Below are 25680 nucleotides of genomic sequence, written 5' to 3'. Positions count from 1 at the left end.
ACTGGTGGAAGACATAAGAAACCAACAAAGAAGTTTAAGCAGGAAGTATCATGGTTAAAAGGGGAAGACCATTTTTTGTTTTGTTTTCTAAATTTTGGTTTTTTGTTTATTTGTTTGTTTTTGAGGGTTGGGAGGAGTGGGCAGTAGTAAGTAGTATCCATGTTAATTAAGTTTGAAGCAGTCCTCAGCCAGGAGACAACTAAAATAGTCCAAGTGGATCAGGCAAGGTGGCTCACACCTATAATCCCAGCACTTTGGGAGGTAGAAGTGGGAGGATCACTGGAGCCCAGGAGTTCAAGACCAACCTGGGCAACACAGCAAGACTCTGTCTCCACAAAACAATAAATTAGCCAGGTGTGGTGGCACACACCTATAGTCCCAGCTACTCAGGGACGCTGATGTGAGAGGACTGCTTGAGCAATCAAGTAAGTCAAGGCTGCAACAAGCCATGATCTTGCCAATGCACACTCACCTGGGCAACAGAGCAAGATCTTGCCTCAAATAGAAAACAAAAAAGTCCAAGTAGAGATGAGGAGGACACAGACTACAAGGGGAATAGGATAAGATCTGTAATTTGGAAGTTATTAAGGAGACAGTATGGGCACGACTTTGTAGTGCTTAGAAATAAGCCTAGTACATAAGTATGATTCCCAGATTTCTGATTTGAATATCTAGTATATTTATTGGTCCCATAACCCTCTACCATCTAAATTATGCTCCTTAAATTGTTCCAACAACACTTATCATAATAATTATAGTAGTGTGTTGTAACATTTTGTTATCTTCCATATCTAGATATGAGACCTCAGGGCAAAAATTACCTCTTTTTCAACTTTGCATCATCAACCCCTAGTACATAGGAAGTGGTATAAGAAAAATTAAAAAATAAGTAAAGCACTTATTTTGCACAGAATCAATACACTGCCAAGAGCAGGAAAAAAACTAAAAGCAAGGAAATGCATGAATAGTTTCTTCTATTTCATATTCTACATATGTTCTAGTTGAGGACAGAAAGGGAATCTCTGTGACTCATCAGCATTTCTTAAGACAAATGCCACAGTGGTAAAAATTTAGACAGTATTAACTGAAACTAAATTGTAGTTCCTCTCCTATATTATTCTGATGTAAATTAGAAGTAACATGAATGATATTCCAGAAAATCTTGCCCTAAAGCCCCAAGCTTATAGCCGCTGTTTGATTCAAATGCTTAGGAACAGTCTATTAAAAATATTTTTGAAAAAAAATATAGTATAACTTTATTAAACAAGACATTCCAATTTCCCAACTGATAACCAGAAAATGTCAAACATTCTAGCCTGTGTGTGTGTGTCTGTGTGTGTGTGTGTGTATGTAGACAATAAAGAAAAACTGCATGAAAATATTGCAAAATCTGGAACTGCATTTAGATAAAATTTTCATAGTGGCCTGAATATAGTCTATATATTGATATAACTTACAATTATCTCCAAAAACTGAGAAAGAAGTAAATGAGAGTAGGAAATTATCAGATCAGTATGTATTTCTATCTCAAACACCAATCCCTCCAGATATAACAAAATAAACTACTTCCTACACCATTCGTTTTAAACTAGAAATTTTCAGCTTCTTTGAGCTCAATGTTTTGTTTCTGAACAATTTCTGCAATACCAGAAAGTTGCATATGATTTCTTAAGACTAACAAGTCAAATAGCTGTTCTCTCTTAGTGAAATTTGAGAGTCAGTCACATGGGAACTCACAGCTGACGACATCTTAAAATAAAGTTCTATTCCAGGTCAAATACACCAATGGTTTAAGCAAGCCAAAATCTAAATTCAAGAGAAACTGTAGGCTACTACTTAAACTGAAAGTGAATATCCTGTTGTCATTTACCTCCAAATACAAGAGAGCACAATTGATTTTGCCCAAAAATATGCAAGGGCATTTATACATTTTAAAAGGAAACTATTTGGCATCAAAATAGACATGGATGGCTCTATTGTATTAATAATTAAATCCCCAAAAGACTACAGCTTTAGGCCAAAGGTATATAGCCAGAAAGTGTACATGAATGACACCTTTGTGAGTCAAACGATATCTTCCCAGTAATGCTAAAACTTTATACTTGCTTTATTTTCATTTTAATTGATTTCCAGTTGGCAGAAGTTCCTACCATTGACATCATCAAGATTTTTCTATCCTCTAGCTCAAATGTTAAATTGTAAGCAATCCATAAGACACTGTGAAGTATAAAAATATACATTTTTAAAAATTCTTCCTTGAATATTCACCCTCTTTAGTAAAGGGAAAAGCACTTTTTAGCTCATATTCTATTAGAGTTCAGAATTTCATGTACAATAACGCATGTTCCAAGAACAAAACATTATCTAACAATAACTTTTCCAGACAAGTGTAGCATACTCCAAAATGCAGAACTTCTATTTTAAACTTTTTTTGATATAACTCTGTCTTTAATGCATGTCTTCAACAAATGCGTATGGTTGTTTTGTACTGCCTGAATATCACTGAAACTCTTCTTAATGACATAGACACCTCGTTATGAACAGAGGTTACCACATTGTGCTATATGTAAGTCAACTAAACTCAACTTTTTTAATGCCATAGTCCATTAAATAGGCTATCAAATAATCTAAGCATCATAATTAAAGAAATACAAAGTCTACTTTTCCCAAAAAAAACAAGTGTTTACGTTTCAGAAGCATTATTACACAATGGCATGACATCATATGCACATTTATTTATACAAATTCACTTTTGTATAAATAAATAGAAGCATTTTTACACAATGGCGTCAAATAAAACAGAAGCATTATTACACAATGGCATCACATCATATGCATATTTATTTATACAAAAAGAGAGACACATTTTTAGAAAGCAGTCCCCATTTCCCCAGCCTCTCTTCTAAATGACTCTATATACCAGAGTAATCATAAAATGAGAGATATCATTCTGCTGTTCCCTCTGTTGTGCTCAGTTTCAGTGCCTCTCCTAGGACAAGCATCTTACTGGACTATATACATGACAGTGTTCAAAGGTAAGTCTTGGCCAGGAGCAGTGGCTCACGCCTGTAATCCCAGCACTTTGGGGGGGTGAGGTAGGCGGATCACCTGAAGTCAGGAGTTCAAGACCAGCCTGCCCAGCACAGTGAAACACTGTCTTAAAAAAAAAAAAAATTAAAGGTAAGTCTTTTCAATATAATGCCAAAACAAGAGCCAATTATTTCCTCTGGTATTCAGGTGAAGAATAATGATTTATTACTATGCTGTAGGGAAAACTGGCTGTACTAGGTTTAATGAAAAATTATTTATCCATATGGACAATTTCTGATCTTTAATATTAAGGGTAATCTTCACTATATTTTCTGCCTTACACGACTTAAGAATACAAATTCCAGGTTGAGTGCAGTGACTAGACTATAATCCCAACACTTTGGGAGGACAAGGCAGGAGGATGGCTTGAGCCTAGGAGCTCAAGACAGTGTGGGCACTAAAGCCTGATCCTGTCTCTACAAAAAAATTAAAAAATTAGGCTGGGCACAGTGGCTCACACCTGTAAACCCAGCACTTTGGGAAGCCAAGGTGAGCGGATCACAGGTTAGGAGATAGAGAACATCCTGGCCAACATGGTGAAACTCCACCTCTACTAAAAAATACAACAATTAGCCGGGTATGGTAGCACATGCCTGTAGTCCCAGCCACTCTGAAGGCTGAGGCAGGAGACTCGCTTGAACCTAGGAGGAGGAGGTTGCAGTGAGCCGAGATCGCACCACTGCACTCCAGCCTAAGCGACCAGGGTGAAACAAAAATTTCCTGGGCATAGTGGTACACCCCTGCAGTCTTGGCTGCTTGGGAGACTGTGGTAGGAGGGTTCCTTGAGTCTAGAGGTTTGAAGTTACAGTGAGCCATGATCATGCCACTAAACTCCAGCCTAGAAGACAGAGTGAGATTTTGTCTCTGGAAAAAAATATATGTATGCACAAATTCCACATAAGATGCAACTCCACTGTATTTATTACTTACAGAAACAAATCTATTAACAAGATAAAAGTATTTTTATAAAGAATTAGTTCCTCAAATTGCTATTTCATGAATTATAGAATATAATCCATACCTTAGTCAATGATAGGAAGTTTACAGGATTCTCACTAAAAACAATAAATTATTATCACATCTTACATGATATTAAAATGTTTACCTTTACAATACTACTAGATTCCCCCTAGATTAAGTCTGAATAAAAGTAGTTTATATGCCTCTGAACAAAAACCACTTATCTCTCTAATGACAATGGCTTGTTGAACATGAGGCCCTTAGAAATTTCTCCCTTATTAAAAATATCTCTAATATGTGTACAGGTTTTGGCAACGTGACTTTTGTTTTAATAAAGATGAAGGGATTCCATTAGTTATCTATTGCCGAATAACAAAACACCACCAAGCTTGGCAGCTTAAAACAATAAACAATTTATTTTCTCACAAAGTTTCTCAGTGTCAGGAATCCAGGAGCAGCTTATTTGTCAAGATGTCAGCTGGGGTTGCAGTCATGTGAAGACAGGACTGGGACTGAACACTAAGATGGCCCACTCACTTGGCTGTTAGAGAATATCTCAGTTCTTAACGACATGGAACTTCATAAGGCTGCTGATGACACATAAATTGTCTTTCATGACAGCAAGTTGCCCAAGAACATAGAGAGTAATCACATTGAAAGCCACAAAGTCTTTGTTAAAGATCTAGCGGTGGAAATGACAAACTTCTAGCATATTTGATTGGTTATACAAGCAAAACTGATACAACCAGGGAGAAACTAAGCAAGGACATAAAAAGTAGGAGACAAGAATCATTGGGAACCCACTTGGATTCAGGGTATTCCAGTGATAAATACACATATGTGGTTGGTATGGTTTTATATATGGCCACAAATTATTTATTCTTTCATCAAAAGGTGAAGCCCAAATCCCTTTCCCCTGAATGTGAGCTGTATTTAGGACTCTAAACAAATAGAATGCAGCAGAAATGATGTATCTGACTTCCAAAGCTAGTTCATAGAAGACATTGTGGCTTCTGTTGGCCTTTCTCTTAAATCATCCACTCAAGAAGAAGAAAGCTACTATGTTGTGAGAACACTGAAGAAACCCTTAGGAGAGGCCCATGTGACAAAGAACTGACATCTCTAGCCAAAAAAAAATAGTAAAGAACTGAGGACTCCCACAAAAAAACACGAGTGAGTTTAATACAGTCAGCCCTCCATATACAAGGGGTTTTGCACACTGTGAATACTTTGTTTTTGATCCTCATTTGTTTTTTTTTTGAAATCCACATATAAGTGGACACACACACTTCAAATTCATGTTAAGGGTCAGCTAAGTCAAACCTTCAAATGAATAGAGCCCCAAGCTGAATCTTGATTGCAATCTCATGAGACATCCTGAGCCGGAACTATCCAGCTCAGCCATGCCCAAATTACTGACCCACAAGAACTGTGAGAAAATAAATGTTAGTTATCTTAAGCCATTTAGTTTTAGGATAACTTGTTAGACAACAATAAATAACTAGTGCAATGGCAGAGTAATATGATTTCTTACAAAATAAGTTACTGAGTCAAAAATGAAAACAGCATTCTCCAAAGTGTTTTTTGTTTCTCTATTTGTTTTGAGATAGAGCCTCACTCTGTCACCCAAGTTAGAGTATAGTGGCACACTTATAGCTCACTGCAACCTTGACCTCCTGGGCTCAAGCAATCCTCCTACCCCAACCTCCAAAGCAGCTGGGACTATAGAGCACACATGCACAAATAAGAAGTTAAAAATTAAAATAACTCCTCTGTGAAAGTATTAGGTACAACTTGTTTTCTTTGGTCAAAAATATTTTTTAATATTATCTTGTGGCATGTTTTCAATAAAACATAATAGACATCTTTAAAATAAATATATTTTAAAATAAAATGCAAATATTAAAATTATATTCCTAATCCCAAAAAATACAGACACAACTCCTTAACTGGTCCTCATATATGCTCCAATAGATTTCAAAATATAGTATCTGGCATGTCATACTTCATAAATCCTATCACTTTTTAAAGCTTTTTTGTCCCATATCTTCTATTCCAAATCCATTCTAGATCAATACCAAGAAATAAGATCAAATAAAACAACATATTTTGGTAACATTACCTGAAACAATACCAAAATATAATGATTTGTTTAGAAACAAGTAGTTACCACCAGAAAGTAAACACTATAGACTATTTATAAAGAAATTATATTTAATATTGGTAAATTTCAAGGTATTTATATTTTAATGAGATAAATTGTTTATAAGTAATACAGTGCTGGATGTAGTTTGCTTCAGTTATCTGAAATGAGAATAGCAAGTTCATTAAATATATATAAATCAATGGTGCAGAGGCACTGCACCATATTGATGGAATCTTCATTAATTTCAATGACATAACCACTATCATATCTGGGTTCTAAAAAAACTGAGTGAGGTATACGACCATTTGCTGTCATCTCAAAATTCTTTTCTTTTTTTTTTTTACGTATTCCAACTTAGTAAATGAAAAGAAAACCTAATACTCCAAACATTTCTGATAGTCTGTTAAATTTCATATTTTCTTATCTTTTTATAGAGAATATATATAACTGTTCATACATATAAAGACATAAATTTCTTTAAAAATAAATATGAAAAATAAAAATACTACAAAATAAGTTATCCTACAAATAATTTCATTGCATCAACAATACAATTCATTTAGGCTTCCCAGTTGGCATCTGATTATACCTCAAAAACCAAATACTATGTCATTGCTTATATATCATCAATAAAAAATATGTGACAAATACAGTATCGGGGAAAATATCATGATCGAATATTTAAAGATGCTTTTTATTAAGCTAGCACCCTGAAACATAAAATATAAACAGAAAATTGTTCTAAGTAGATCAAAACGATTTTGATAATACTATAGCTTCTTCATTTTATGCATGAGTTTGAGTTACAACACAGTTGAGTTACAATAAAAAAATTATTTAGCAAACGTGTAATCAAAGTTTAATTGAAAATTAATTTTGAAATTTAATCTGACTGGGATTTACATAAAAAAAAAAAAAAAAAAGAGAGAGAGAGACTGGAGCTGTCCAGGTGGGCTATCCAACCATATATCCTTTATTAGGCTTCAGTTTACCCATTTGATTAAAAAAAAAATAAAGGAGTTGGCGGAGACATAAAATACAACGAGAAAGATGTTTGCTAAGCTCCTTCCAAATTTAAATTAACTAAGTCTGTCAACTTCCTATCAATCATTTTACTAAAACAAATAGCATTTTGTAAGCTGTACTTTTGCACAAGCTTTCATACTAAGCCTGAGAGCCAAATCAGACATCACATTCCACTTTCTTAAAGGGGCTAATATTTAGATTATTTCTCTTCAGTGGCTGCTTTAGACAAAATCAATTCTGCATTTGGAACCATGTACAACATTTGTATATTTGGTATCACCCAAACATTTTTGTTCCCTTGATGCTAACTTTGCAAAACCTTTATCGTTTTAAGATGTACCTAACAAACCAAAATGATTTGCTTCCCCAAAGGACCTTTACCTGAATCAGCAGAACGGCTAAAATTAGGCTGCAAGATTTCAGGTTTACGTTTCTGTAGCAAATAGTAATTTTTTTAAACAAATAGCTTATTTAACAAATAAAACCCACTTTCATATCTTAACTACAAATAATATTTTTATAACTCTAAACTTTCCTTTTTTTCTTACTAAAAAAAAAGAAAATAAACTAATTTCCTTTTAAAGACTCAAAAGAAGAACTAAGACACTATAAAAGTAATGGAGGCAGAAACCATGTCTGCCACATTCTGTTGTTTCCCCAGAACTGTGTTTTCAACCCATAGACCACAAAATTTACCTAGCTATCTAGTATAAAATACTGGTCCTCACCTCAAGAGACCATGGAAGGGACCAGAAATCTGTATTTTAAAGAAGCACTCTAGATGATTCTTAGGATGAGGTAAAGTTTGGAATCACTGGCCTGAAAAATTTATTGAGTGTGTGAGAAAGACTGCAAATACATTTATTAGTAAACACCAACAACTAGTAAATTACTGTTGTCTTTTTCCTTTGAAAATAGGCTTAACACATTTGAAATCTGAAGAAACCCATTAAAATCTCATTTAATTTTCACTCAATTATTCTCATTCTATTTACTGTCTCAGGAACAAGTTGCTAAGTAAACTGAAAGTAAATTGCCAAAAGATTCCTGAAACTTAACCTAAAAAACTATATTTTTTTGCACACAGAATACTGAAAATAACTGTATCGTTAATTATAAATTTACTTGAATTCGTAAATTTACTTGAATTCTTAAATTGACTTGAACTGTGCCTCATCTAATCTTCACAGTAACTGTAAGATATCACTACTAGTGAACCCATTGCAGAGATGAGAAAAGGTTTTAACAAGAATCACTAATTTTTCCTAAATCACATAGCTAATAGTAAGTAGCAAACCTAGGATTCCAACCCAGGCAATCATATTATCATTACATATTTGTTAGACATAATATTTTCATGTCCACAGCGGAAAAAAAAGCAAAAGAAAAAATTAATTCCATTTTATTTATATTTGTATCCCTAAAGGAAACTAATGAACTACTATTTTACATCCTTACAGAATAAAATAATTTGCATTTTAACAAATAAGTTTGAATGTCTAACACATAGCTCCATGTTACCTGTATGATTCTAAGAATACAAGTTTGAGAACATAACTTCTATGGAAAGAGAATGTTCATGAAGGCAAAGATGCTATGAAACTTTCTGATACCTGCAGGTAGAAATCTGGATAATAGATTTCCTCCAAAATTCAAAAGTATATATACTCATGCACTAGACGAGGACATTTTGGTCAAAGACAGCCCACATATACAACAATAGCTGTTCCTTAAGATTATAATACAGCTGAAAAATTCCTATCACCTAATGACTTCATAGCCATCCTAACATCTTAGCACAACACATTACTCACATGTTTATGGTGATACTAGGGTAAATGAACCTACTGCACCACCAGTCATATAAAAATACAGCAGATGCAATTATGTACAGTGCATAATAGTTAATAATGATAATAAATGACTATAATACCGGTTTATGTATTTACTACACTATTACTTAATTGTTATTTTATAGTGCACTCCCTCTACTAACAAAAAAAAAAAAATTGGCTGGGTGCGGTGGCTCATGCCTATAATCCCAGCACTTTGGGAGGCTGAGGCAGGCAGATCACAAGGTTAGGAGTTCGAGACCAGCCTGACCAACATGATGAAACCCCATCTCTACTAAAAATACAAAAATTAGCCAGGCGTGGTGGCATGTGCCTGTAATTCCAGCTACTCAGGAGACTGAGGCAGGAGAATCACTAGAACCAGGGAGGTGGAGGTTGCAGTGAGCTGAGATCACACCACTAAACTCCAGCCTGGATGACAGAGTGAGACTCCATCTCAAAAAAAAAAAAAAGAAAAGAAAGAAAAGTTAACTGTGAAAGAGCCTCAGCAGATCATTCAGGTGTTATTCTAAAAGAAGGCATTGTTATCATAGGAGATGACAACTCCATGAATGTTATTGCCCTCAAAGACTTTCCAGTAGGAAAAATGTAGAGATGGAAGACAGTGATATTGATCATCCTGACCCCGTGTAGGCCTAGGCTACTGTGTGTGCTAATGTGTATGTTTGTGTCTTAGTTTTTAATGAAAAAGCTTAAAAAGTAAAAACAAAAATAGGGCTATGTGTAGTGGCTCACACCTGCAATCCCAACACTTTGGGAGGCCAAGGCAAGAGGATGACTTGAGCCCAGGAATTCAAGATCAGCCTGGGCAACAGAGTGATACCTCATCTCTGCTAAAACAGCTGCATAATTTGTTTTAAGCTAGGAGTTATTACAAAAGAGTCAAAAGTTTAAAAAATAAAAATTTATGAAGTAAAATTGTTAACCATAAGCTAGGGTTAATTTATTATTAAGAAAGAAAATTTTTAAAATAAATTTAGTGTATCCTAAGTGTACAGTGCTTATAATATCTACAGTAGTGTACAGTAATATCCTAGGCCTTCATATTCACTCACCACTTACTCACTGACTCATCCTGAGCAACTTCCAGTCCCGCAAACTCCTTCTATGATAACTGCCCTATATAGGTGTACCATTTTTATCCTTTATATTTTTAGTGTACATTTTCTATGTTTAGATACACAGAAACTCACCATTGTGTTACAATGGCTTATAATATTCAGTACAATACAATACAGGCCTGTAGCCTAGGAGCAATAAGCTACACCATATAGCTTAGGTATATGATAGACTATACCATAAGTACACTGTATGATATTCACACAGTAAAACTGCCTAACGATTAGTTTCACAGAATGTATACCCATCATTAATACATAATTTTTTTTGTGTGTATATGTATGTGTATGTGTATATATATATATATATATATATATATATATATATATATATAAAATGAATCTTCAAAAAGGATTCCTAGTTAGAAGAGAATTAGAGAAAGTAGAAATATTACAAATAATTTAATTACTAAATATCTTGTAAACATAGTTTTAAAGAACTGTAAGTTACACCCAATAAGAAAAGGAACTAAGTATATTAGCATGCTGCATCTTAAAGACAGAAGTACACTAACAGTGATTTTTGATCAAACAAAAAATATATATGAGTCTTATAATAAGTAATCCATAATGAAGTATTCATATTGTGCAGAATGATCAGCACCATACTGGGAAAAAACAATTACAGCTAGTAAAAATAACTAAAACTTTATTTTATGAAATAGTTTTATTATATTGTAAGGTCAAAGAAAAGACAAACTACTAACTACAATGATTTTCTAACTATTAAATTACCCAAATTTTAAGAGCTTCAGAGGGCTAGATGTTATCTATTATAAACAAGTGAACAAAGCAATTAAATGGCTGGCCTACAACTCGCTAGTCTATGGTGAAACTAGAGCCTAGATTTTCCAATTTGAGATTTGGTGTTCTTTCTCTCCTCAACCTGTCTCTGGATAATTAAGATACATGCAACACCAACTCTTACATATGTGTAAAGGCACAAACTACCTCTCCCTCAGAAGAATCTTGAGACAGTCACTGTAATTACCAGTCAGAAGACAGGAGGCATATTCTCTAGAGATGCTCTGCAGTATTATACTGCTATTCAACTTCAAAACACTCCATTAAAAAAAATAATGCAGGCCTGATATGGTGGCTCATGCCTGTAATTCCAGCACTTTGGGAAGCCGAGGTGGGCATATACGATGTCAGGGGTTTGAGCCCAGCCTGACTAACATGATGAAACCCGGTCTCTACTAAAAAAACAAAAATTAGCCAGGCATGGTGGCGTGCGCCTGTAATCCCAGCTACTCAGGAGGCTGAGGCAGGAGGTGGAGGTTGTAGTGAGCTGAGATCACGCCACTGCACTCCAGCCTAAATGACAGAGCAAGACTCTGTCTAAAAAAGATTGCTTACTAAAGTATTAGGGAAGGGGTTGAGGTAGTAAAAACAAAAACTATACAACAAAAAAGAAAATGTTAACAGGGCATTGTCGATTTTGAGGTAAAGAAAATCAACAGGGGCCGGGTGCAGTGGCTTACACCTATAATCCCAGGACTTCAGGAGGGTGCAGTGGGAGGCCACAGTGGGTGGATCACTTGAGTCCAGGAGTTTGAGACCAGCCTGGGCAACATGGCCAAACCCCGTCTCTACTGAAAATACAAAAATTAGCCAGACGTGGTTACACACACCTGTAATCCTAGCTACTCAGGAGGCTGAGGGATGAGAATTGCTTGAACCCAGGAAGCAAAAGTTGCAGTGTGCTGAGATTGCACCACTGCACTCCAGCCTGGGCAACAGAGAGAGACTCTGTCTCATACAAAAAATAAAAGCAAGAGTTATACATAGAACTTTGAAAATTTGCAAGACTACAGGAGGAAGTAAACGGCTTAACAATAGTAAGGCCAGCTTTTGCTAACAAATATGATGGAATAATTGATGCCAGACTAGCCTTCCTACCATGAGCAACCACAAAATAAAGTGTATAATACCACTGTTTACAGGCATTAGACAACAGGCAGGACAGGACATCCCTGAGAGATGGGAAACTCACAAGGTGAGCCCTACAACTGCCAAGACCATGGCCCAGCAAGCAGGAGTTTAAGAAGGGAATAGTAATTATGCTAAGCCAAACAGGCAGAGATCAGAATGCTGGGCAGTTGATGTGGCTGAAATCCACAAGGGAAAGAGGCTAGAAGACATGCAAGATTCCCCCATAAATCCTTGGCCAAGAAATAGGCTGCACATGCGTAGGGCAAAACCAATCAAGGCTTAAAAGAGAATAGTTAAGAGAGGAAAATAGAGTAGAGTTGAGAAGTACTGGGTATACTTAGGGTTCCCATCAGCCAGAGCAGAGAAACCACATTAATACTTTATTAACATCTCAGATATCCAGCTGAGATATCAAAAATGTCTCAACTAAGAATAAGACCCATATCCTAGAACAAGACATATTCTAGATGCACCCTAACAAAGACTAAAATCAAGCCCCAACAAGTTTTTGAAGGGATTAAAAATGTGAGATTGAGTTACACTAAAGTAAGGAAACAATGAGTTCTCCAAAGATCATTCTAACGAAGAGTAAAACCAAGTCTAAGTTCAAAGTGATCTGCCAGTAACTGAACTACCTGGTTTTAAAAATCAACACTTTTCACAAAAAAATAAAATCCAGGATCTCTACAGTGTACCACCTACAATTAAAAAGTAGTAAACACACAAAAACAAACAGAAAAACATAACCTACAGTCAAATAAAAGCAGTCAATAGAAACTAATCCATCCTGAGATGTCTAGGTGTGATGGCTCACACCTGTAATACCCACACTTAGAGAAACCCAGGTGGGCAGATCACTTGAGATCAGAAGTTAGAGACCAGCCTGGCCAACACGGCAAAACACCATCTCTACTAAAAATACAAAAATTAGCCAGGCATGGTAGCAGGCACCTGTAATCCCAGCTACTTGGGAGACTGAGGCAGGAGAATCACTTGAACCTAAGAGGTGGAAGTTGCAGTGAGCCAAGACAGTGCCACTGCACTCCTGCATGAGCAACCGAGCGAGGCTTCCTCTCAAAACACAAACAAACAAAAAAGAAACCAACCCTGAGATAGCCAAGGAATTAGCTCTTACAGACAGAAACCTTAAAATCAGCTATTATAAATATTGTAGAGGAATTAATGAAAAATATGTTCAAAGAATTAAAGGAAAATGCATTCAAAGAACTAAAGAAAAATATATTCTTGATGAGTATATAGAGAATATCAGAGAAATGTAAACTATAAAAAAGAAAAAAATGAAAACTCTAGAACCAAAAAAATGCAGTAAGAAATGAAAAATCTATTGAATGCAAAAGCCTTAACATAGTTGAATGAGATTAGAAATGGCAGTCAACAGTGAACTTTAAGATAGATTAATAGAAAGTATATAACCTAAATAACAGGGAGAAAAAGATATGAGTAAAGTTAAGTTCTCAGCAGAAACACCAGAGAACAATGAAATGACATATTTTCTATAGTCAAAGAAAAGCCAACCCATAATTCTATATTCAGCAAAAATATCCTTCAAACACTAGGGTGAAATAAAAACACTTTCTTATAAACAAAATCTTTATATTCTTTACTAACAGACCTACACTATAAGAAATACTAAAGAATGTTCTTCAGGCAGAAGGAAAACAATGCAACTATAAAATCAGATCCAAAGGAAAGAAGAAGGGCAATACCAAAGATAGTAAATAAGTAGGTGAAAATAAGAGACTATATTTCACCACTTCATGCCCATTAGAATGGCTATAATCAAAAGACAATAACAAGCATTGGCAACTATGTAGAGAGACTAGATCCCTCATCCACAGCTGAGGTACATGTATGATGGTGCAGCCACATTGGAAAACAAACTTGACAGTATCTCAAATGGCTAAACATAGAGTGACCACATGATCCAACAATTCTACTCCTAAATATATACGTGAGAGAAACAAAAACATTTGTCCATACAAAAACTTGTACATGAATGTTCACAGCAGCATTATTCATAATAGCCAAAAAGTGGAAATGACTCAAAAGTTTTTTTAACTCATGTATGGATAAAATGTAGTATAGCCATACCACGGAATATTCAGCAATAAAAAGAAATGTGGTACTCATACATGCTACGACATGAATGAACCTAAAAAATATTACACTATGTAAAAGAAGCCAGTCTAGAGAACCACATACTGTATGATTCCATTTATACGAAAGGTCCAGAATAGGAAAATCTGCATAGTCAGAAAGCAGATTACTGGTGTGCCTAGTGCTGGGGGATGGGAGAGTTGAGGAGTGTGACAGCTAAGTGGTGAAAGGTTTGCTTGTGGAGTAACAAATATGTATATCTCTGAGAATATACTAAAAGCCATTGAAATGTATACTTTAATTGAGTGAATTTTATGGTATATGAATTATATTCAGTGAAGTTGTTTTTTAAAACTTACCTTTCTTTAAAGACAACTGACTGTTTAAAGCAAAAATAACAACAAATCACAAACATAAATATATATACTGAGAGAAAGCAATAAAAATAAGGAGTTAATTGCTGGACATGAAAGGTGGTTGTAATCCCAGCAGTTTGGGAGGCTGAGGTAGGTGGCTCACTTTGAGGCCAGGAGTTTGAGACCAGCCTGGTAAAACAGTAAGAACCTAGCTCTACAAAAGGCATAAATAAATAAAACTTAGCGGCTGGTCGCGGTGGCTCACACCCGTAATCCCAGCACTTTGAGAGGCCAAGGCGGGCAGATCATGAAGTCAAGAGATCAAGACCATCCTGGCAATATGGTGAAACCCTGTCTCTACTAAAACTACAAAAAAATTAGCTGGGCATGGTGGCAGAGCAAGACTCTGTCTCAAAAAAAACAAAAACAAAAAAAACTTAGCTGGGTGTAGCAGTGCACACCTGTAGTCCCAAAGTCTGGGTAGGCTGAAACAGGAGGATCACTTGAACTTATGAGTTCAAGGCTGCAGTGACCAGTGATCAAGCCACCACACTCCAGCCTAGGTGACAGAGTGAGATCCTGTCTCTTTTTTTAATAAAAATAGATAAAAAATAAAAAGCTACCTGCTAATAGGCCAATGCTTTAAAAAAATCCAATTACTGCAAAATAAGGCAAGAAAGGAGCAAGAGAACAATCAAAAAACCAAAGGAATACAAGGAAAACATGTAGACTTAAACCCAATGATATCAATAATTACATTAGATATAAATGGACTAGAACACCAATTAAAAGACAGATACTGTCGGACCAGATAAAATGACAAGACCCAATAAGGTATAGTCTCCCAGAAATAGACACATATTCATTGAAAGGCTATGGATGGGGGCCAGGTGCAGTGGCTCACTCCTGTAATATCTGCATTTTGGGAGGCCAAGGCAGGAGAAATCACTTGAGCTCAGTCAGAAGTTTGAGACCAGCCTGGGAAACACAGCAATACCCCATCTCTACTAAAAATTTTAAAAAATAAAAAAATAAAGTTAGCCAGTTGCATGTACCTGTAGTCCTAGCTACTCAGGAGGCTGAGACAGGAGGATCATTTGAGCCTAGGAGTTTATGATTGTGCCATTAATATCATATGGTTTAAAATTGTTTTAAAAAAGTAAACGAATGGAAAAAGGCATATAATCAAAGAGTAAGCAAAAGAAAGCTGCCGGGTGCAGTGGCTCACACCTGTAATCTCAGCACTTTGGGAGGCTGAGGTGGACAGATGATCTAAGATCAGGAGTTCAAGACCAGCCTGGACAACATGGTGAAACCCCACCTCTACTAAAAATGGAAAAATTAGCCAGGTGTGGTAGCGCACGCCTGTAGTCCCAGCTACCAGGAAGGCTAAGGCAGGAGAATCACTTGAACCCAGGAGGTGAGGGTTGCACTGAGCCAAGATCGCATCACGGCACTCCAGCCTAGGCAACAGAGTGATACTCCATCTTAAAAAAAAAAGAAAGAAAGAAAGCTGACAGTGCCAAATTAATATCAGTCAGAATTTTCAGGACAAAAGCATATTACAAGAGACAAAGAGGGGCATTTCATAATGATAAAAGGAGAAATGTATTAGGAAGGCATAACAATCCCAAATATGTACCTAACAGGAGAGTTCCGAAATGCATAAAGTACAACAAAACTTAGGAGGAAAACTGACAAATCTACAATCATAGTGGAGTAATTCATAAAATTAGTAGATAAATTAATAACAATACAGAAGATCTGTGTAATGCTATCAACCAAGATGGGTATGGTAGTATATACCACATTTGTAACTTATACTACACTACACCCAACAACCACAGAATACATATTCTTTTAAAAGGTACAATGATTGTTCACAAAGACAGGCCATATGCTGAACTGTAAGTTTTCAGAAAATTTCAAAAGTCTCAAATTTTATAGAGTATGTCCTCTTATTACAACAGAATAAAATTATAAATTAATATACCTAGAATGTCCCTTTTCTAAATTTTCCACCTAGAATAAGTGCTTTTTCCTAATTTTCTACCCAGAGGGGGTTCTGTGTCCCAATTTGCACAAAGGTACTGAATAAGATCAGTATATTAAATAATATGACTTATTATTCTTATCAACAAAAAATTTCAACCTTAATCTGATAAAACTTTTAAATATAACTAACAATTTAGAGGCAATACTGAGAACAGAACATATTTAACAATATCACAGAGATGCAATCAGCAAAATTCAGACTCTTCAAGATAAACTATTCAGTAAAATCAGTAAAAGAGAGAAATAAGAGAACAGATTAAAAGGAGGGGGGAAAGAAAGAGAAAGACCTTAAGTAACTATGACAAAATATTGCCTTTATATATCAGGATGGCAGGTACATGATTTTGCTAATTTTGTACTTTGTGTCTTGTGTGTGTTTAAAATGAAAAAAGTAAATTTAGCATGTAGTTTTCAGAAACAAGTTTTGCCACGAATGGTTGGGATAGAAATTAATTTTTTTTTAAAAAATGGAGTCTCGCTCTGTAGTCTAGGTTGGAGTGCAGTGGTGCAATCTTGGCTCACTGCAACCTCCACCTCCTAGGTTCAAACGATTCTCCTGCCTCAGCCTCCCAAGTAGCCAATATTACAGGCACATGCCACCACACCCGACTAATTTTTGTATTTTTATTAGAGATGGGGTTTCACTGTTTTGGCCAGGCTGGTCTCAAACTCTTGACCTCAGGTGATTCACCAGCCTCGGCCTCCCAATGTGCTGGGATAACAGGTAGCCACTGCGCCCAGCCAGAAATTAAATTATTAAAGACTGTAGTTAAATGAGAATTAGGTATCACTGCCTCCATCTAATTCTGTATGCCTTCAGAATGGAAGGCTCATTTCTTGAAATAGGTAGCCTGATAAAGAAAAAAAAAAAACACCATTTTCTGTAATTGAGGCAATGTTCATCCTTAAGCAGCAAAAAAGAAAAAATAAACATGAAATTCAATCTTCTTCTATATCCATACAATGAATTTATCTGTTCATTTGCTGGATTGAATTGATAAGTAGGGAAATATGCTTCTTCAGGAGAAAGGTATTTAATAATGTTTCACTTCTTTATTTTCTCTTCTCTCCTCTCTGCTCCTGTATTTTCTCCCATAAGTAAAACCCCTAATCAATTTTTCCATAACCCTAAACTTCCTATCTTTTATGAAGCACTACTCCTACTCACTTTATCACTTGCCTCCAAAAAGTCTTTGCTGCTTGAGGACATGAAAAAAAAAAGTTAATAAAATCCTGCAGAAGCCAGCCTTCAAGATGGCCCAATTATATTCACACTCTTGGTATTCACACTTTTGTGTGTACTCTCCCACATCGTAACACAAAAATACACCAGAAGTGATGGTATATCACTTCTATCATTAGGTTTTAAAAGGCTTGCAGCTTCCAGCCTTCCTCTCTCCCTTTTTTTCTTCCTGCCTCCATCTCCCCAGTCTCTCTCACCGCTGCTCATATCACTAGTTCTGGGAGAAGCCATGTCATAAACAGCCCTATGGAGGAGTCCGTGGGGAGGAACTGAAGCCTCCTGATAAGAGCCACATGAGTGACCTTGGAAACAGATATTCCAGGCCCAGTTAAGTCTAGACTGCAGTCCTAGCCAACAACTTGACTGCAACTTAAGACTCTGAGCCAGAATAATTCAGCAAAATAATCCCTGCGCCTCTCAGACTAACCTGCATATTATAAAAATGCCTATATTCAATCCCATGAAATACATGCCATAAAAACCCAACAAACTATCAAAAAATTTTCATTAAGATGTAAGATGCTTTTCTTATCAGAAAAGCATTTAATCGGATGTTTTTAAACATATTTTAAAATGCAAGATTTTAAAAAATAATAGTAGCCAATATAGGCAAAGATGTGAGGCAACGGGAATCTCGATATAGTTGTTGGCAACATAATTGACACAATTACTTTTTTTAAAGATGGGGTTTCCCTGTGTTGCCCAAGTTGATCTCGAACTCCTGGGCTCAAGCAATCCTCCCTCCTCAGCCTCCCAGGTAGCTAGGACTACAGGTAGGCACCACCATGCCTGGCTTGACACAATGTTTTTTGAGAACAACTGGGCCATATGTATCAAATTTTTAAAACCACAAACTCTGACCCAACAGTTCCACTACTGGACACTGCGCTATGATTTTTACCTGTTATATTTTATGATACATTGGCATAAGTGCTCAAAGATATATATATATATATATACATATATATGCATATTTATGGGTACTCCAAGGAAAAATTGGAAAATTAAATAAATATTAATTTTAAAAATTTGGGTAAACCAATTATATATCTGAACAATGGGCTACTATCAAATTGTTAAAAAAGGAAAACCTATGCATATTGATCTAGAGAGATGATCCAAGATATACATAATGAAAAAAGCAAGGAAACATATATATAGCATAAACATATATATGTTTATGCTATATTCCTGTTTATGCTAAGGGAAGTAAAAGTTTTCTACCCAAACACATCCATGTTTGTATATGCAGAGAAAACATTTGAAAATATACCCAAACAACCTAAAAGTTGTCACCTCTGTAAAAGTGAACCATAAAAATTTTTACATTTCACTTAATAACTTATGTTGCTTTTATTAATTACTTACATAATTTTATATTTTTTAAATGGTTACCATAAAAATCAGTGAGTTCTCTGTGTTAGCCTAGATTAAGGTACTTTTTTAAATGGATGATTAATTAAAGAACATGCTAAAGAGTTCATATTAAGAAAATTACAAGAGTCATTATAATTAAAGTTATATTTTCACATTTTATTGTGTACTGAAATCATTTACTCATTATTGCGCAAATCTTTCATAGCAGGCCAAATAAGACCTGTTTTAATTTTATTTCTGCTATCACCCATGCCACACACAAATAATATTAACAATAAAATAGCCAATATACAATAAACAAATACGTGACAGAAACTCTACTAAATATTTCTAAATATTTTACATATATTACTTAATACTTAAGGACCATGATACAGGCAGCGCTATTTTCTCTACTGTACAGACAAGAAGAATGACCAAAAAAGAGTTAGTCATTTGCCTAAGGCCACAGAGCCCGTAAGAGGGAAGAATGTGAAATCAGATAGACTGATTCCAAAGCTTGTTCTCTTAGCCAACATGCGACAGCCTTTTACTCATTTTGTTAACATTTCAAGTCAAAAAAGGACCGTAAAATGTGGCCTGTATCTAACAGGTTAGCAAATTAACCAGATTAAATTCAACACCAGAATCAATAAAAGTCTTAACTGTTAGACCTTAACAAAAAGGGCTGACTATACAACAAAAGCAATTTCAATTAAAATAAATATTTTATAATTGCCTAATTAAAATGCCATTTATGTTACTGAAATCGTATGCTCTTCCCTGACTGGCTAATTTCTGCTAGGCCAGAACATTACATTTAGCCTCCTTCTGGTAAATTACATTTAGTATCCTTCCCAAAAAAACAAACTCCCTTTCTTGTTCCACTGTAACAAACCTGATAAAGAAAAATGGAGAGAATTTGAAGGAAATCTCTCTCAAAACAGTCTATCTACAGTGTTTTCCATGTAGAATTCCCTTTTTTTTTTTTTTTTTTTGAGACGGAGTTTCACTCTTGTTCCCCAGGCTGGAGTGCAATGGTGCAATCTCGGCTCACTGCAACCTCCGCCTCCTGGGTTCAGGAAATTCTGCCTCAGCCTCCTGAGTAGCTGGGATTACTGGCACACACCACCGTGCCCAGCTAATTTTTTGTATTTTTAGTAGAGACGGGGTTTCACCATGTTGACCAGGATGGTCTCCATCTCTTGACCTCATGATCCACCCGCCTCAGCCTCCCAAAGTGCTGGGATTACAGGCGTGAGCCACCGCGCCCAGCCAGAATTCCCTTTTCTATGCATTCTGGATTACTTTTACCTTACTTCTAATCTTAAACCATTCAATCACAGCTCTACTATACTTCCTTTGCAGAGTAAAACAAGGAAACTAAAGATGAATTAGAAAAGGGAATCAATTAAGTAAGCTAATAAATCCCATATAATAATTATAACTACAGCTAATTATGCAATTTATGCTTACCTAAAGACCCTGTAATTGCTCTACATTTTTGTCAGCACTTGGGGTTTGGGGGGAGACCTTGTCTACCACACTGTAGATTATCCATTATTTCTTACTTCCAATAAACCTCAGAGAAACTACAGGAATATGTGCTCACCACTATATGGCACCTTTTATCCCAAATTGGTTTCTACAACCACCTTCACTAAACCGCATTGGACAAGAAATCTGGCAAGAAACACTTTGACCAATCCTTATTTCAAAACACACAAACTCAACCTCCCTCCTTCTACCCCCTTCCCCTGAAAATGGGCTTTCTAGTCAGACTTCCTGGTTCCAATTCTCTTAAGGCCCACTTAATAAAGGACCTTGAGCAGTCTTGATTTCCTTCCCTGTGAAATGGAAATACCAGTACCTACTTCATGGGATTGTTGTAGGAATGAAGCGAGATAATGCATGGTAAGACGCTTAGAACATTGCCTAGCACAAAATGTGCACTCAAATGCCAGCCATTGTTATATCTTCATAATTAACTGCCTGGAGTCCGGGTTTTCTTCATTTTAGTGATGAGAGTCTAACCGAACTCCATCAGGACAAGTGGATATACATACAGAGTTTTTTAATTAACTCATACAATAAATAGCAGCAGTATCTACTCAAGCAAATTTTAAGTTTTCGTGGCACTTTCGCACTTTTTCAATAAAAACATTTCATATGAAATAAACACTCCAATCCCCCACACTTTTAATCAGCGATGTTTGGAGCCCAGTAGACAAAACAAAGCCTGGGAATACAGTCGGGATACTCATTGGCTACGGAGGGAGAACCTGACAAACTGCTGGGTGCCACACCGAGAACCCTCAGTTCAAAGCAGGCCAGAGCGGCTCGGGGATAGAGGCTACAGTCCATTTCAAGTCACAACCCCTCCTTTTTCCATTTTCTTCCACAGTGTTGAAACTAACAACACCCTTTGCTCCCACCCAGACGAGGCCTAGCATCTCCAGGCCCTCTCCTATCCTACGCGTCTCTCCCCCAGGGAATCCACTGCCGCCCAACTCACAGAGTGTGTCCGCACACATTCACCATCAGCTTCAAGGAGGGGTTCCGATATTTGGTGGTCTTACACCGAGGGCAGCCCTGATCGTCCATGGCGCTTTCCCTGCTACCGACTCTCCTTGGCGCCTGCTTCAGCCACAGCCACCTACAAGCCCCCACAGATTCGACCAAGCAAGTTTCTACCAACAGGCGCTTGGCAGAGATGGTCCCTTCACGAAAGAGCACCGGCAAGGGGCAAGGCGCTGCAACACAAACGTTCCGGCAGTCAGTTCCCTGGTCTTGCAGCTAGGGCTTGGTCTCAGCCTTCCATAAAGAAGCTTAATACCTTGAACTTGAAAGGGAAACTTTTAAAATGGCAAATTATACACCAAGCCTTATCTCTACGCACCAATTTGCATTCTTCAAGGTACTGTGTAACAATTAAGAAGATAAATTCCATCTTGTTCTGCCTGAAAACATTTCCATGATTTCAAAGATTTATAAGCGATGTAAATACTTGATAATTCAGTATTTTCTTTTGGACCATTTGATAGCCTGTGCTTTATACTTCTTTATAATTCATAGTCATGTAAGCTCAGCTAATAATATGCATTCACAGATACAAAATTTGAAAAACCTAGCTTCTCCATTAGACAGTGTTTATTTCCCTGAATACCTAGGAAAAAAATAATATAAGAATACATACACAAAAATTTAGTTCAGCAATTCCAAGATCTGAGAGCCTGAATATCTTTGTAAATTGTAAACCATGTTCATCACATTTATCAAGAAGGCCAATTGAAGTCTGTGAACAGCTCTATTAAATAATGAACTTTCCCACTGCAAAGGACACATCTTATTCATCTCCAAAATAAAGATTTGTTGATACTTAATGTACAAGTAGACTAAATGAAGAATTAGTGAATGACTATCAAACAATAGTGTAATGTGAACATTTTTAGTGTCAAACATTTTTTGTAACCACCTTCGTCTGACCCAAACTCCATCAGAAGGGGAACATGCAGACAAGATTTTTCAAATAATCTGATACAATGAATATGAGCTATAAACATTTAAGTAATTTTAATTCATCATAGAACTTGGGTTCTTTTCAATAAAAACATAAAAGGAACATTCCAACTCACGTTTTTAAACAGTGAACTCAGTAGGCAACCCAAAACCCAAAAATACAGTTGGGATTTCCATGGAATATGGAGGGAGAAGCTGACAAACAGCTGGATACCACACCCAGGAACCAGCAGACCAAAGCAGGCTGTGACAGAGCTTTACATTAGTATGAAGACATCAGGGATTCATCTAATAAACTATATCATCTCTTTGGTCATAGTTTCATTCCTCAACAGGAATTAACCAAACATAAATTTACTAAAATAGGTAACACCAAATACTATGCTACTATGCTTGACCTGGAGGCTTATGACGCTGCTGCTATTGTCTTATTGAAAGACGACATCCAAATCAGTTACATGATTCAGAGTGAAGCTCTTCAAGAACAAAGGCAACTCTAGGGACTTTATATTTTAACAGAACAGGAAACTTCTAGTGATAGAATGAATATGTTATATGTGCAAATAAAATTTTTAGCCAATACTACATTGAGGTCATCCACTCAGATGGCATTATAGTTTATTGTCACTAGGACAGTTTTGGTTGGTTGGTTGGTTGGTTTTGAAATAGGGTCTCCTTCTGTTGCCCAGGCTGGAGTGCAGTGGCCTAATCATAATCCACTGTGGCCTTGAACTCCTGGACTCAGGCCATCCTCCCACCTCAGCCTTCTAAGTAACTGGGACTACAGGCACTAACCACCAGTCCTAGGTTTTTTTTTTTTTTTAAGAAATTGGGTCTCATTATGTTGCCCAGGCTGGTCTTGAACTCCTGGACTCAAGCAGTCCTGCCACCTTAGGCTCCCAAAGTGCTGGGATTACAGGCATGTGCCACCATGCCCAGCTATCCAGGACAGTTTTAATTATGTCTTTGAAGATGAGACTCCCATCCATGTTGTGAAGTAAACTGCTTCTCCTTTCTTCCAAACCTTAAGATTAAGGCAAAGAAAGCACTAAAGATTGTGAGAAGTAGCACTGCTATAAACTTTATTCTTTTCCCAGGTAGGAAACTACTAGCTTGAAAGCATGGTAGCAACAGCTGACTTGGAAATCTGTGAGATAAGCTTTTCTTATAGACCTAAAGACAGTGGAAAATAGTGCTTGTCTCTAGTCTCTAGTGCCAAGAGAGCTGAATTCAAGTGCTGGCTTCATCACATGATTTATATGACCTCAAGCCTCAGTTTTCCCAGTTCTAAGTTCAGGATAGTACTTGTAAGGAATAAAAGAGGCCGGGCGCGGTGGCTCACACCTGTAATCCCAGCACTTTGGGAGGCTGAGGTGGGTGGATCACGAGGTCAAGAGATCGTGACCATCCTGGTCAACATGGTGAAACCCCGTCTCTACCAAAAATACAAAAATTAGCTGGGCATGGTGGCCCGTGCCTGTAATCCCAGCTACTCGGGAGGCTGAGGCAGGAGAATTGCCTGAACCCAGGAGGCGGAGGTTGCGGTGAGCCGAGATTGTGCCATTGCACTCCAGCCTGGGTAACAAAAGCAAAACTCCATCTCAAAAATAAATAAATAAATAAAAGATACTTCATTTAAAGTACCTAGATAGAGTAAGAGCTTAGTAACTGCTGACAATTACTAATAGTAGTATTAGTAGAGGGGCAGTAGTATTATTTAAAGAGGCAGGATAATGTAATAATAAGAGCCCAACCTTCTTTTACATCAGTCAGACCTGTGTTTGAAGCAAATTTCTGATCCTCCCTGACCTCAGTTTCCTTTCTGAATATAATACATTTCATAGGATTGCTGTAATGATTAAATTACATGCCATAGACATATAGAAAGGCCCTACAACAATGCCTCATACATAACAGAAACTCTGAAACATACATCATTATCACTGGTGGGGCTCAATAACCTGGAATGGTCAGAGAACTTTGAGGAGGAAAGCACTGACAGCAACCAGATTCCTAATTCAAATGGAACTTCAGCCTATGTAGAAAACCACCAAACTCAATTTTTCTACATTTCTGAAGAGAGTTGAATCCCAAAATGAACCGATTGAGGCCATTATTTCTCTTCCCAAGTCTGCTCATCCTCTAGCATTCCTACCTCAGTTAACTGTAGATTCTATCTCCTACGGGACAGTGTTTCTCAAATGAAGACCTTTTTTTCCAGCCCTGAGGCTATGGACCCAGGTTGAGCTTTCCTCACCTGAAGAGGATTATTTATTGCTTTCCCTTTACTAAGGATAGTACCTCTACCCCACTTCATTTGGAAAATAGTCCCTCACTCCACCTGTATGTGGTTCTACTAGGTCTGTTGATCACCATGCTTGCCCCCTGGCACAGGAGTTGGCATGCTACCTTTATTGGCCGTGAACTTCCTCAGGAACCAGAAACTCCACTTGAAATGGTCTAGGCAAAAAGTTGAATCCATTAGATCACAATACCAAACAATATGAAGAGCAGGAGTGCAGCTGGCTGGACTTGAAGACCTGCTATCCCATTTCACTTGCCTCTGCCTTTCTCATCAGGTTAGTTTTCAAAGGAGCCTTCTCTGAAAGCTTGGAAACATGGCTCCCAGTAGCTTCCAGCTCACATTTTACAGCTTCATCAAAGAGGCTCTGCTGCTTTTCCTTTACTGACAATTTGAACAATTCCTCCCTAGGCCAGTTCAAGTGAGGTCTCTGGTTCCTGGGGAAATTCATATCACCACAAAAAGGTAAGAGTGCTGCTATGTTTGGGAGATGACTAGAATCTGGCACTCAGTCTCTGCCAGGATGTTTTCTCTCCACTGTAGCCCATGTGACTCACTCGGTCACTCTCCATCTCACCTACTGCTTATCAGTGTCCTAAACAT

The 25680-nt window shown here is 36.8% G+C and overlaps 1 protein-coding gene across 2 annotated transcripts in view; it reads right to left on the bottom strand.

Annotated features, from left to right (window-relative positions):
• Positions 1–21954, bottom strand: part of MNAT1 (MNAT1 component of CDK activating kinase) — a 231720-nt gene extending 209766 nt beyond the window's left edge. For both annotated transcript variants that reach the window (XM_002753979.7, XM_035260659.3), the window contains exon 1: positions 21772–21954. In XM_002753979.7, coding sequence (XP_002754025.1) covers positions 21772–21860 — 89 coding nt within the window. In that variant the 5' untranslated portion in view covers positions 21861–21954. The remainder of the gene's footprint in view (positions 1–21771) is intronic.
• Positions 21955–25680: the final 3726 nt, after the last annotated feature.

Source organism: Callithrix jacchus, chromosome 8 (genome assembly GCF_049354715.1).
Source record: "Callithrix jacchus isolate 240 chromosome 8, calJac240_pri, whole genome shotgun sequence".
NCBI lineage: Eukaryota > Metazoa > Chordata > Mammalia > Primates > Cebidae > Callithrix > Callithrix jacchus.
Note: the sequence above shows the minus strand (reverse complement) of the source record. Positions and strands in the feature narration are given on the sequence as shown.